The sequence below is a fragment of the Nerophis lumbriciformis genome, linkage group LG32 (genome assembly GCF_033978685.3).
Source record: "Nerophis lumbriciformis linkage group LG32, RoL_Nlum_v2.1, whole genome shotgun sequence".
NCBI classification, from domain to species: Eukaryota; Metazoa; Chordata; class Actinopteri; order Syngnathiformes; family Syngnathidae; genus Nerophis; species Nerophis lumbriciformis.
In genome coordinates, this window is record NC_084579.2 from 5,204,925 (window position 1) to 5,219,837 (window position 14,913).

The 14,913-nt window shown below is 41.0% G+C and overlaps 1 protein-coding gene across 10 annotated transcripts in view; it reads right to left on the reverse strand.

Moving 5' to 3' along the window:
• Positions 1–2,301, reverse strand: part of LOC133574966 (calcium/calmodulin-dependent protein kinase type II subunit beta-like) — an 81,893-nt gene extending 79,592 nt beyond the window's left edge. For 3 of the 10 annotated variants that reach the window (XM_061927364.2, XM_061927375.2, XM_061927373.2), the window contains exon 1: positions 2,000–2,300. In XM_061927364.2, coding sequence (XP_061783348.1) covers positions 2,000–2,235 — 236 coding nt within the window. In that variant the 5' untranslated portion in view covers positions 2,236–2,300. Of the gene's footprint in view, positions 1–223; positions 283–1,473; positions 1,608–1,999 lie in introns of those variants that run through there. The other 7 variants (XM_061927374.2, XM_061927365.2, XM_061927372.2 and 4 more) reach the window with 5 other exon arrangements.
• Positions 2,302–14,913: the final 12,612 nt, after the last annotated feature.

The following is a 14,913-nucleotide window of genomic DNA, read 5'->3' on the forward strand; positions in this document are numbered from 1 at the left end:
TAAACAAGTTACCAACAGCCCTTTTAATTGAACGATATTGTCCAACACCAGTGGTGATGCACTACATCTCCCAGAATGCACTGCGATGTCTAGAAACAGTAGTTTCCCGCTCCTCTGTTGGCAGATTCTTCGCGGTCAATGAACCCATTTATAGCCACACTTAAGTGGTAAGTTTGTAACAAATAAACAGCAGTATATAATTAAGAATCAAATCAAATATTACCATATATTAGTGCTGTAAAAACCATCGGCCATACACAAACCCTGACTCGCTCCAAGTTGTGAGCTATGCCGCTGAAGACCCGTATGTACGCCAAACAGGAAATAAGGTTGCCTTGAAGGGACAAAATACAGCCAACAAAAACCTCCAAGGTAAAAGCAATTTTTTTATAAATTACCCAGCGCTAACATTTCAATGACTAAATGCTGTACGACAATGTGACAACAACAGTAAGTAAAAAAAAAAAAAGTGCTTCACGTTTATGCACTACGTATCCCAGAATGCACTGCGAAATCTCGAACCGTAGTTTCCCGCTCCTCTGTTGGCAGACTCTTTGTGGTCAATGAACCCGTTTAAAGCCCCATTTAAATGGTAAGTTTGTAAAAAAAACAAAAAAAAACAGCGGTATATAATTAAGAATCAAATCAAATATTACCATGTATTAGTGGTGTAAAATGCGTCTGCCATTCTCGGACTCGCCCCAAGTTGTAGCTATGCCGCTGAAGACCCGTATGTACGCCAAACAGGAAATAAGGTTACCTTGAAGGGACAACATCTAGCCAACAAAAACCTCCAAAGTAAAAGCAAATTTGTTATAAATTACACAGCGCTAACATTTCAATGACTAAAAGATGCACGACAATGTGACAACAACAGTAAGTAAAAAAAAAGTGCTCCACATTGATGACATGGTCACAACATCAGTGGCGATGCACTACATCTCCCAGAATGCACTGCGATGTCACAAAAACAGTAGCTTCCCGCTCCTCTGTTGGCAGACTCTTCGCGGTCAATGAATCCGTTTAAAGCCACATTTAAATGGTAAGTTTGTAAAAAAAAAATGAACAGCGGTATATAATTAAGAATCGAATCAAATATTACCATGTATTAGTGGTGTAAAATGCGTCTGCCATACACGAACTCGGACTCGCCCCAAGTTGTTAGCTATGCCGCTGAAGACCCGTATGTACGCCAAACAGAAAATAAGGTTACCTTGAAGGGACAAAATACATCCAGCAAAAAAACTACAAATATAACTTTAAACAAGTTACCAACAGTCCTTTTAATTGAACGATATTGTCCAACACCAGTGGTGATGCACTACATCTCCCAGAATGCACTGCGATGTCTCAAAAACAGTAGTTTCCCGCTCCTCTGTTGGCAGACTCTTCGCGGTCAATTAACCCGTTTAAAGCCACAGTTAAGTGGTAAGTATGTAAAAAATGAACAGCAAGATTAAAATCAAATATTACCATATATTAGTGGTGTAAAATGCGTCGCCCATACACGACCTCTGACTCGCTCCAAATTGCGAGCTTCGCCGCTGAAGACCCGTATGTACGCCAAACAGGAAATAAGGTTGCCTTGAAGGGACAATTTCAAACAAAAACCTCCAAAGTAAAAGCTATGTGTTATAAATTACACAGCGCTAACATTTCAAAGACTAAAGTATGCACGATAATGTGACAAAAACCGTGAGGGTAAAAAGTGCTTCGCATTTAATGTTTTAACGTGAGCACCCCTAAAGTTGTCATCCCGTCTGAGAGCCACAAGTCGCAGTGACGTCACAACAAGCCAGCTGACATGTTCACACTCACACGGCGCGAGCGTGCAGTGGGGCTGTGGAAAGAAAAGAATGTTCCTGTGAGGCCAACATGCCCACGCACAACCTGACGTCTACTAATTGGCGCCAATCTCCATCATCATCATCATCATCACTGCAGCAAGTCGGTCACTTCCACACGTCAATCAAACATCAACAGAAGATCAAAGACTTACTTGCCGAGCTCCTCGTACAGCTGGTACTCGTCCGTGAAGCGCGTGCACGTGGTGGTTGCCATGATGCCGGTCGGGACGGGGTCTGCTGGCTGGTACCGAGTCCGAATGAGCGCCGTCGGAGCGGACTGGAGAAGACTTGAGGACGAGACTCCGCCCACAACCAGACACACGCGCGCGCGCGCACGCGTTCGCTCGACGGTCTTCCCCACTTCCATCATCATCATCATCATCATCATTTCAAAATGTAAATGTAAGCATTTTCATTGCACTGCAGCAACTTAAAAAGACCACCACTACCGTATGCGCATGCGCGTGAACAAGTTCTTCCCTCACGTGTAATCATTATAATATAATTTAGTCAAGCATGCGTCCTATACAGCGCACTACGTGTCGTTGTACATCAGTGACGTCATATAGCCTGTCATTACGATTGCAATGTAAAAAAATAATCAGCAGAAATGTCTCATAACCCGACAATATTTTGCATCCCATATCAGTTAACGCAGTGTTTTTCAACCACTGTGCCGCGGCTCAGGCCCGGCCCTAACCAATCTGGCGCCCTAGGCAAGATTTTAGGTGGCGCCCCCCCACATCGGCAGTGAAGTGTATATACTCACAAAAAAACCGAATAGCTTTGTCTTTGACCTTTTTTTTTACTTAAAGAAAGCAAATTAACAATCAGAATAGTTAACAAGATAAAAAAAATATGAATAAATAAATGAATGCAAAAAATAAAAAATGAATATATGAAATACAATATTTTTTACATACATATTGCTTAATTTACATTAATGATGTGCACTTTAACAACTAGGCTTACAACTATACCTAATATATGAAGGGGTGGAAAAGTGACTATTACCTGCAGGGCAAACATTAGCTAACCAGAAGGCAATAACAATGTAAACAAAAAACACCTGCTTAAAAAGATCTAATACAAATGTCCCTGAGGAATGTAAGGTGGGAGTACTGTAATTAATTACCTAACGTTACATTATTATTTTCCATAACAATTTAGCCCCCTCCACAATATTAACCCGACGTTAAAACAGAACTAGCTATTTATTGATTAGCAATTGCCGAATCATGTAACATTAGCTTAATGCTAAAAGGCCAGGTTACTATCACATTCTGTAACAGACAAATAATTTCATGTAGGCTAACGTTACCTACCTGCTACCTCTTGTCTTTTTCTCGTTTCTCCTCCTCTTCTTTTCTCTTATTTCTTCCCTGGGCACCTGACAGTTTTGGCCGTTTTGACATCTTGTGTTGATTTTTTGATGTGGTGACGTCCAAAAAGAGTCATGATACGGGAAGGGAGGGGGCGGGGGGGGGGGGGGGGGGGCGTAATGTTGTAACAAATAATATTTCTATTATATAGGCTTTACTTTGCATTTTAATTAACATGGGATTATTTTTTTGTATTTAGAAATAATAGTACCAACTTTTTTTTTTTTTTTCTCCAACATTTGTGGCACTGGCGTGGCGCCCCCTGATGGACGGCGCCCTTAGCATTTGCCTATACGGCCTATGCCACGGGCCGGCCCTGCCGCGGCTCACTAGTGTGCCGTGAGATACAGTCTGGTGTGCCGTGGGAGATGATCTAATTTCACCTATTTGGGTTAAAAATATTTTTTGCAAAGCAGTAATTATAGTCTGCAAATGATGTGTTGTTGTTGAGTGTCGGTGCTGTCTAGATCTCGGCAGAGTAACCGTGTAATACTCCTTCATATCAGTAGGTGGCAGCAGGTAGCTAATTGCCTTGTAGATTTTGGAAACAGCGGGAGGCAGTGTGCAGGTAAAAAAAGGTGTCAAATGCTTAAACCAAAAATAAACAAAAGGTGAGTGCCCCTAAGAAAAGGCATTGAAGCTTAGGGAAGGCTATGCGGAACAAAACTAAAACTGAACTGGCTACTATGTAAACAAAAACAGAATGCTGGACGACAGCAAAGACTTACTTTGGAGCAAAGACAATGTACATCCGAACATGACGTGACAATCAACAATGTCCCCACAAAGAAGGATAAAAACAACTGAAATAGTCTTGATTGCTAAAACAAAGTAGATGCGGGAAATATCGCTCAAAGGAAGACATGAAACTGCTACAGGAAAATACCAAAAAAAAGAGAAAAAGCCACCAAAATAGGAGCGCAAGACAAGAACTAAAACACTACACACAGGAAAACAGCAAAAAAGTCCAAATAAGTCAGGGTGTGATGTGACAGGTGGTGACAGTACACCTACTTTGAGACAAGAGCTATAGTGATGCATGCTTGGTTATGCTTTAAAGTCATATCCAACAGTTGCGACAACGACTTTTTACTGTCAACTGAGTTTAGTTTTTTAATGATTTCTGCTGGTAAAGGTTGAAAAACACCGAGTTAACGTCAAAGCGTTACAAAGTCCGAATAACCCTTATTTGGCTTTTGAAGTAGGAGATCATAACAAGAGGTGACTTAAGAATATCAAAGAAGAAATTGACCATTCTGCTGTTTTGGAACTCTAATGTACTGTGTACTGTACTATCTGGGTAGAAGAGACGGTTGGAAGATTGCCATGGTCTTCACTACGATACTTTCCTTTCGGGTCAGATTGCAGTCTGCAAAGCACGTATTTGATCATTTCATTTCAAGCAAGTTATCGCAGACATAAACCCACGCTTAAGTGCTATGGTGTTTAGGTTCGAATGAATAAAAATGAGCTAAAATGCTAGCATGAAACGTTAGCCTGCTAATGTTAGCATGGTGACATGGGAAAAGTTAGCGTACTTCTAAGATGCCGGAAAGTATCGAAAGCCATCATTTTTAGGGTCTCACGGATAAAATTAGCAAAAATGCTAGCATAAAACGTTAGCATGAGAAGTTAGCATTCTTCTAAGATGGTGCCACGTATCAAAATGCATGATTTTTAGGTATAAACATACACAATTAGCTTAAGTATATATATATATATATATATATATATATATATATAAAATTGTGTATTACCTAAAAATCATCATCTGTAGCTTTTCAATATTTTCATGGATAAATATCTGCCGTTTAGATGGTATTTTAAAATTGTTGGCTGACATTAAACTAAACTTATCCATGACTTTTAGGTATAAACATACACGATTAGCTTAAATTAATTTTATATATATATATATATATATATATATATATATATATATATATATATATATATATATATATATATATATATATATATATATATATCCAAGGTTTCTCATAGTCATTCACGTCGACGTCCCATTGGGGTTGTGAGTTTTTCCTTGCCCTTATGTGGGCTCTGTACCGCGGATGTCGTTGTGGCTTGTGCAGCCCTTTGAGACACTTGTGATTTAGGGCTATATAAATAAACATTGATAGATTGATAGATAGATATAAGCTGTATGCACAATTGGCAGACCGGGGTGGTGGTTCCTCTCTTTAAAAAGGGGAACCGGAGGGTGTGTTCCAACTATCGTGGGATCACACTCCTCAGCCTTCCTGGTAAGGTCTATTCAGGTGTACTGGAGAGGAGGCTAAGCCGGATATTTGAACCTGGGATTCAGGAGGAACAGTGTGGTTTTCGTCCTGGTCGTGGAACTGTGGACCAGCTCTATACTCTCGGCAGGGTCCTTGAGGGTGCATGGGAGTTTGCCCAACCAGTCTACATGTGTTTTGTGGACTTGGAGAAAGCATTCGACCGTGTACCTCGGGAAGTCCTGTGGGGAGTGCTCAGAGAGTATGGGGTATCGGACTGTCTGATTGTGGCAGTTCGCTCCCTGTACGATCAGTGTCAGAGCTTGGTCCGCATTGCCGGCAGTAAGTCGGACACGTTTCCAGTGAGGGTTGGACTCCGCCAAGGCTGCCCTTTGTCACAGATTCTGTTCATAACTTTTATGGACAGAATTTCTAGGCACAGTCAAGGTGTTGAGGGGATCTGGTTCGGTGGCTGCAGGATTAGGTCTCTGCTTTTTGCAGATGATGTGGTCCTGATGGCTTCATCTGGCCAGGATCTTCAGCTCTCACTGGATCGGTTCGCAGCCGAGTGTGAAGCAACTGGGATGAGAATCAGCACCTACAGGTCCGAGTCCATGGTTCTCGCCCGGAAAAGGGTGGAGTGCCATCTCCGGGTTGGGGAGGAGATCTTGCCCCAAGTGGAGGAGTTCAAGTACCTCGGAGTCTTGTTCACGGGTGAGGGAAGAGTGGATCGTGAGACCGACAGGCGGATCGGTGCGGCGTCTTCAGTAATGCGGACGCTGTATCGATCCGTTGTGGTGAAGAAGGAGCTGAGCCGGAAGGCAAAGCTCTCAATTTACCGGTCGATCTACGTTCCCATCCTCACCTATGGTCATGATCTTTGGGTTATGGCCAAAGGAACAAGATCACGGGTACAAGCGGCCGAAATGAGTTTCCTCCGCCGGGTGGTGGGTCTCTCCCTTAGAGATAGAGTGAGAAGCTCTGTCATCCAGGAGGAGTCCAGAGTAAAGCCGCTGCTCCTCCACATCGAGAGGAGCCAGATGAGGTGGTTCGGGCATCTGGTCAGGATGCCACCCGAACGCCTCCCGAGGGAGGTGTTTCGGGCACGTCCGACCGGTAGGAGGCCACGGGGAAGACCCAGGACACATTGGGAAGACTATGTCTCCCGGATGGCCTGGGAACGCCTCGGGATCCCCCGGGAGGAGCTGGACGAAGTGGCTGGGGAGAGGGAAGTCTGGGCTTCCCTGCTTAAGCTGCTGCCCCCGCGACCCGACCTCGGATAAGCGGAAGAGGAAGGATGGATTAATGGTAGGCCAAGTAAAATGTTGCAGCATATCACATAAAATTATGTAGCAGGTCACTTAAAATAATGTGGCAGGCCACATAAAATGAAAAATGAAAAATAAAGCGGACTATCAAATAAAATGGTGCTGCAGGCCACATCCATTGATGTGGCGGGCTACTTAAAATAATGCGGCATATCACATAAAATGATTAGCAGGTCACTTATAATGATGTGGCGGACCACATAAATAAAAGCGTCAGGACCACATAAAATGAGGTGGCTGTCCACTTTAAATAAAAGCGTCAAGACCACATAAAATGAGGTGGCGGGCCACTTTAAATAAAAGCGTCAGGACCACATAAAATGAGGTGGCGGGCCACCTTAAATAAAAGCGTCAGGACCACATAAAATGAGGTGGCGGGCCACTTTAAATAAAAGCGTCAGGACCACATAAAATGATGTGGTGGGCCACTTTAAATAAAAGCGTCAGGACCACATAAAATGAGGTGGCGGGCCACTTTAAATAAAAGCGTCAGGACCACTTAAAATGAGGTGGCGGGCCACTTTAAATAAAAGCGTCAGGACCACATAAAATGAGGTGGCGGGCCACTTTAAATAAAAGCGTCAGGACCACTTAAAATGAGGTGGCGGGCCACTTATAATAAAAGCGTCAGGACCACATAAAATGAGGTGGCGGGCCACTTTAAATAAAAGCGTCAGGACCACTTAAAATGAGGTGGCGGGCCACTTTAAATAAAAGCGTCAGGACCACATAAAATGAGGTGGCGGGCCACTTTAAATAAAAGCGTCAGGACCACTTAAAATGAGGTGGCGGGCCACTTATAATAAAAGCGTCAGGACCACTTAAAATGAGGTGGCGGGCCACTTTAAATAAAAGCGCCAGGACCACATAAAATGAGGTGGCGGGCCACTTTAACTAAAAGCGCCAGGACCACATAAAATGAGGTGGCGGGCCACTTTAAATAAAAGCGTCAGGACCACATAAAATGAGGTGGCGGGCCACTTTAAATAAAAGCGTCAGGACCACATAAAATGATGTGGCGGTCCACTTTAAATAAAAGCGTCAGGACCAAATAAAATGAGGTGGCTGTCCACTTTAAATAAAAGCGTCAGGACCACATAAAATGAGGTGGTGGGCCACTTTAAATTAAAGCGCCAGGACCACATAAAATGAGGTGGCGGGCCACGTTAAATAAAAGCGTCAGGACCACATAAAATGAGGTGGCGGGCCACTTTAAATTAAAGCGCCAGGACCACATAAAATGAGGTGGTGGGCCACTTTAAATTAAAGCGCCAGGACCACATAAAATGAGGTGGCGGGCCACGTTAAATAAAAGCGTCAGGACCACATAAAATGAGGTGGCGGGCCACTTTAAATTAAAGCGTCAGGACCAAATAAAATGAGGTGGCTGTCCACTTTAAATAAAAGCGTCAGGACCACATAAAATGAGGTGGTGGGCCACTTTAAATTAAAGCGCCAGGACCACATAAAATGAGGTGGCGGGCCACATTAAATAAAAGCGTCAGGACCACATAAAATGAGGTGGCGGGCCACTTTAAATTAAAGCGCCAGGACCACATAAAATGAGGTGGTGGGCCACTTTAAATTAAAGCGCCAGGACCACATAAAATGAGGTGGCGGGCCACTTTAAATCAAGCGGCTGTGTTGTACAACACAAAGTTTAGAACTCTCTGTAGTGCAGCGTTATAGTTCATGAACAGCGTAAACACTGACATCTAGTGGTTAAAGATGACATCGCAACAATCAATTCCCATGTTAGGAATTCCACAGAGAAAAAATATACTTGTCCGAATTCCAATACCTCCATTCATCTTTTTATTTGTGTCTTTTTGAACATGATATGCCTACTTTTACATTAACATGTACTTTAGTTGTTTAGCAGTGTCGTGTGGTAGTTTAGTTGTGTAGTTTGTACAGTAGCTGTGTTGTATGGAGGTGAATTTGTGTCTTTATTACGGCAGCATTTTTTTGGACACTGAATTTCTTGCGTGTGAATTTTGTGAACTGAATCTTTTGTTGCATCAAATTGTACTGACTCATTTCATTGAATACACGTTTGTGTTTTAAAAAAATCCGTTTGTTGTGTGTACAAATTTAGTGGAGAAAAATTGAGTGCAGGAGACCCACTTGCGGTAAATTAAGACAAAAGCAATCGATCTTGTCTCAGAACTGTACAATAAATATGTATCATGTAACAAGCGTTAGGAAGCGGCATTAACCAGCTTTTTTCCGTGTCACGTGACTTCGAACTTGACACCTCATTGGCTTGTTCCGATCAAGGCTCGATTGCTTTAGTCTTAATTTACCGGAAGTGAGTCATGTGTTTTGAAGCAACGACTATGGCAGCACTGAACTTTTATATTGTGAGTTTTTACACACCGGATTTTAAAACACAAATTTTGCTCACACATTTTTATTCAATGAAATTGTCAGCATAATTTAGTTGACAAAATTCAAAGGCAACACATTCAGGTACCGTATTTTCCGCACCATAAAGTTACCCTGGGTTATAAGCCGCGCCGTCAATGAACGGCATATTTCAAAACTTTGTCCACCTATAAGCCGCCCCGTGTTATAAGCCGCATCTAACTGCGCTAAAGGAATGTCAAAAAAACAGTCAGATAGGTCAGTCAAACTTTAATAATATATTAAAAACCAGCGTGATGTGGGCGCGCATGGAGTCGTATATCAACATGGACGGAGCTGCGTGAAAAAAGCCACCCGGCCTCTTCGCGTAAACTTACCTTAACCACTCGCTCATCTTTTCTTCATCCATCCATCCTTTCGAGTTAGCTTTTATGATGACGCCGGCTGGAAAGGTCTCTTTTGGCAAGGTCTTCCTTTTGAATATCACCATGGGTGGAAGTTTCTGGCCATTAGCATGGCAAGCTAGAACCACAGTGAAGGATGACTTCTCATTCCCCGTGGTGCGAATATTCACCGTACGTGCTCCCGTTGTATCCACAGTGCGGTTCACAGGAATATCAAAAGTCAGTGGAACCTCGTCCATGTTGATAATGTTCTCTGGCCGGATCTTTTTTTCAGCTATGTTGTTTTTACAACATGCACGGAAAGTAGCCAGCTTTTCTTGAAAGTCTTTAGGCAGTTGCTGTGAAATAGTAGTCCGTGTGCGGATGGAGAGATTGCGTCTTTTCATGAACCGGAAACCTGTCGCTTAGTAGGAGCCATTTTGTGGTTTTTACAGATGTAAACACACAAAGGAAATGAAACGTAATATCCGCGCGCTTCTTCTTCTTCTTCTACGCGGGCGGGTGGTTGCTTACAGTAGAAAAAGAAGCGCTTCCTGTTCTATGGGGGCGGGTGCTTACCTTGGCGGTTGCTTGCGTAGAAGAAGAAGCACTTCCTCTTCTACGGGGAAAAAAGATGGCGGCTGTTTACCGTAGTTGCGAGACCGAAACTTTATGAAAATGAATCTTAATATTAATCCATATATAAAGCGCACCGGGTTATAAGCCGCACTGTCAGCTTTTGAGTAAATTTGTGGTTTTTAGGTGCGGCTAATAGTGCGGAAAATACGGTACTTAAATTCAGTGTCTAATTGGTAATAAAGACACAGATTAAAGTAGTTGTGTATGTAATATATGGGCAGAGAGCGATGCCTGCGCGCATGCGCGGGGTGGGAGGCAGGGCGGAAGTTACCAAATAAAGACGAACAACTACAAGGGACTGTCTCCGCTTTATTGACTTTATATAAAGTACAGGCGTTTTACAACATGGCGTCAGAATTCGCCGACCTCGTCTCCGGGATGCATACACATGCTGCAGACAATCAAATGGAGATTTTCTTGAACGTTTGAGCAAAGTTGAAGAAGAAACCGACAGGACAGGTCAAGTGAAAGAGCGCGAAGATAAACATGGATTCATTCTTTTCCATAAATCCACCGGACTCGCATGGCGGAAGTTACCAAATTAAGACGAACGACCGTTTCCGCTTAATTGATTTCATATAAAGTACAAACGATAGTGTACTCGTGGTGTAGTAGTAGTAGTAGTGCTTGTTTATAAGTGATTAATAGTTGTGTACTAAACAAAATGTTCATTGTTGGTCTCAACAAGACAATTTGCTGATGTCTGATTGTGCACAAATCAATGCATGCTAGGAGGAGTTTGGTGTGGAAGAGTAGTTTGGAAATATAAAGGTAGAAAAAGTCATCAATAAAAGAAAAAGTGAAAGTAACAGAGTTCAGCTAAACTAATTTAAGAGTGTTTTACTCATAGACATCTTATAAGTAGACAGCATGGAGCGCTACTGCCTACTGGCGCTGACGAGACGCGGGGCCGCCATCTTGGAGTGGTGATCCGCTCCACTCAGCGCAATTCATTTGGCAGGAGCAATGAACTTTAATTCATCTTACCTCACTGAATACCACTGATTTTCACACGCTTTTTTGTCATACGTATATTTATGATAAAGGACACATGTTTTATTATTCATAGTTTGCTTAACAGTAATAGAATATTCTTATATGCTATAAGTGACCAGACGTCCGAGATCAACACTGGGAATATAATCCCAGAGAAGGGGGAAAAAACGGTCAGCTATTTTTAAATTGAAGAAACAATATGATTAGGTTATATATACATGCGTATATCCTACATAAGCAATGTATGAATACATTAGATATCTATATATCTATAGACTATCTCTGTTGCTGCAGCAGCAGAGAGTTTATTCTGTCTTGACACTTTGTATTGATATTTTCTATTACATTCTTCCCTTAAATGATCATGTTTACAGTGATTGTTTTATATGTATTTTTAATGTATGTCGCTTTGGATAAAAGCGCCAAATACTTCAACATAAACATATACAAACACCTGAAAGTCTTTATATCAGCTAAAACCACCAATATGTTTCACTGGATTGAGAATAAATCAAAATTCTGATTCACCCAACAATGTTAGTATTTGAATATTGTTACTTGAAGACTTATTCTTGGTTACAATTATACTGTTAAGAAAGTATTGTCTTATACTTTGCCTAAAATGAGAATGCATCATAATCAGTGGCGGCTGGTGAATTTTGTTTTAGGTGGGGCTGAAAGTATGTAAAGCAAACCCCTGTAGGGGGGTCATCCTCCCCCAGAAGATTTCCTTGTGATTTTCACATACAAATGAAGCATTCTGGTGCATTCTGACAAAATAAAGAAGACAAAATAGAAAATTTCATAGGTTTGCAGAGAACTATATACATTATGCACACTAAAGGCATGATGCCACCATAGGTTTTCAGACTGTGGTCTGCAGTCTTGGGACTAACTACAAAGTAACGCGTTACTGTAACGGCGTCAGTTTCGGCGGTAACTAGTAATCTAACGCGTTATTTTTTATATTCAGTAACCAGAGGTGGGTAGTAACGCGCTACATTTACTCCGTTACATCTACTTGAGTAACTTTTGGGATAAATTGTACTTCGAAGAGTAGTTTTAATGCAACATACTTTTACTTTTACTTGAGTATATTTATAGAGAAGAAACGCTACTTTTACTCCGCTACTTTTATTTACATTCAGCTCGCTACTCGCTACAAATTTTTATCGATCTGTTAATGCACGCTTTGTTTGTTTTGGTTTGTCAGACAGACCTTCATAGTGCCTGCGTTTCAACAAATACAGTCACTGGTGACGTTCACTCCGTTCCACCAATCAGATGCAGTCACATGACCTGACTTAAACAAGTTGAAAAACGTATTCGGGTGTTACCATTTAGTGGTCAATTGTACGGAATATATACTGTACTGTGCAATCTACTAATAAAAGTTCCAATCAATCAATCAAAAGTGTGAAGGAAAAAAGACCCTTTTTTATTTCAACCGTACATCCTGTCAAAAGCCTAAAGACTGACTTCACAGTTCCTGTCTTCACAATAAAAGTGCCGCTCCATCGCGCCTGCGCTTTCAAAATAAGAGTCTCCGAAAGCCAGCACAAACAAGCTAGCAAGCTACGGAGTTTGCCGCCAATGTATTTCTTGTAAAGTGTATAAAAACAAATATGGAAGCTGTACAAATAAGAAGCCAAAAACCCACCACTTTCATGTGGTATTAGACAGAAAGGAGGAACTTTTTTTCTCCTCCATTTGAAAACGTGGACGCTATCAGCACTACTGTCTGATTACAATCAATGCAAGTCATCAGAATCAGGTAATACACCAACTTATATTCTTGTCTTCATGAAAGAAAGGAATCTATATGTGTTAAACATGCATGTATATTCATTAAAACACCTTTAACATGTAAACAAAAACGGCAAAATAAATAAATATAAATTAAATACTGTATATATCAATGTATGTATATATATATATATATATATATATATATATATATATATATATATATATATATATATATATATACATATATATATGTGTGTGTGTGTATATATGTTACTCATCAGTTACTCAGTACTTGAGTAGTTTTTTCACAACATACTTTTTACTTTTACTCAAGTAAATATTTGGGTGACTACTCCTTACTTTTACTTGAGTAATAAATCTCTAAAGTAACAGTACTCTTACTTGAGTACAATTTCTGGCTACTCTACCCACCTCTGTCAGTAACTCAGTTACCGTTACTACATGATGCGTTACTGCGTTATTTTACGTAATTTTTTATGTAGTATCGGCTAGAAACAGAAGATCTGAGTGTTTTATTGGAGCGCTGCAGTGTCGTCCTTCTGAATGTTCTTGTGTCACAAGCCGGAGGCGTGCTCTGTGTGTGTCTGGGTGTGGGTGTGGGCAGGGGAGAGGGAGGCGTGTCTGTGTTTACTAACAACGGCGCCGCACTCGAGTCACTCGACTCGAGTGTCTTAACATGGAGATATTCTCACTTCTTTTTTTCGTTGAGCACAAAGAAAATAACATTTTAGTTAAATATAAGTTGTGTCTTGGATCAAAGATCTACAACCCAAAACAGCAATTGAAATGTGCCTGGTTAGGCTTTGTGTATGTCACGTGTGCCTTCTTTAGGTGAAGCCAGGTTTACAGCTATGTTGTTATTATGCTGTTTGTTACTTATGTATGTTATGCTCCAGCTATTTAAAATAGTTTTGTCAATTTGTTCTGGCCTGAAATAAATTGGCCCTTTAAAACATAACTTTGTCTTTGTGTGTTGTATGTAGACCACATTGCTTAGCAGAGTTCAGTGATGCAAATGCATGTCAAGTTGATCAACACATTGTATTATTCTCCACTGCAATAACAGTATTGAAATGAAGGCTAAAAGGGCATTAATGGGAGTCTTAAATAAAAAAATTAAATAAAAAAAGTAACTAAATAGTTACTTTTCACAGTAACGCATTACTTTTTGGTGTAAGTAACTGAGTTAGTAACTGCGTTACAGTTACTAGTTACTTTATTTCAAAAGTAACTAGCTACTGGTTTTCAGTAACTAACCCAACACTGGTGGTCTGGACTGTGGTCCTAACTTTTACCCCTGTTGGCTTTTACAATCTTTATCTTCATCATTTATTTCAACTTTGTTATTTAAGTGTGACATTTTTAAATGTGATTAATTTCATTGACAAGCAATTCTATTATGGTCATACTCTTGTTTGCTAGCGGCTACGATTTCAGTACTATTGAAGATCTTTGCTCCTTCTCAACTCTGTGGTAATACTCTTTTCACAAAATACAACCAATAGCATACCTGCCAACTACTCCGGTTTTCCCGTAATTAGTACGGTTTTCATCAACCTATTCCGGGTTACGGTTGCAGTGATAAAAAATACGGTTTTTCATTAATTATTTTTTTTAATTTTTTTTAAAGTTTTATTCACGAAATCGCGTAACAACAATGACAATCGACACTGCTTCCCGTAACTTCCTATCGAGCCATTCCGGATGCCATGCGCGAGGCTATTTATAGCACCGCTGCCAAGCAGTTGCCATTGTTTCCAAACGAGCGAACGATCATGGAATCAGCCGGAGAAAAATCGCAAACGAGTCTTAAACCGAAAAGAAAACTGCAGTCATTCCGTGAAGAATATTCAAAAGCCTATCCGGGAATAATTATCCGTTCCAAAAAGGGTGAAAACTACGCGAATTGCACCTTGTGCAGACAAGATTTTTCGATCGGACACGGAGGAATTAGCGATGTAAAA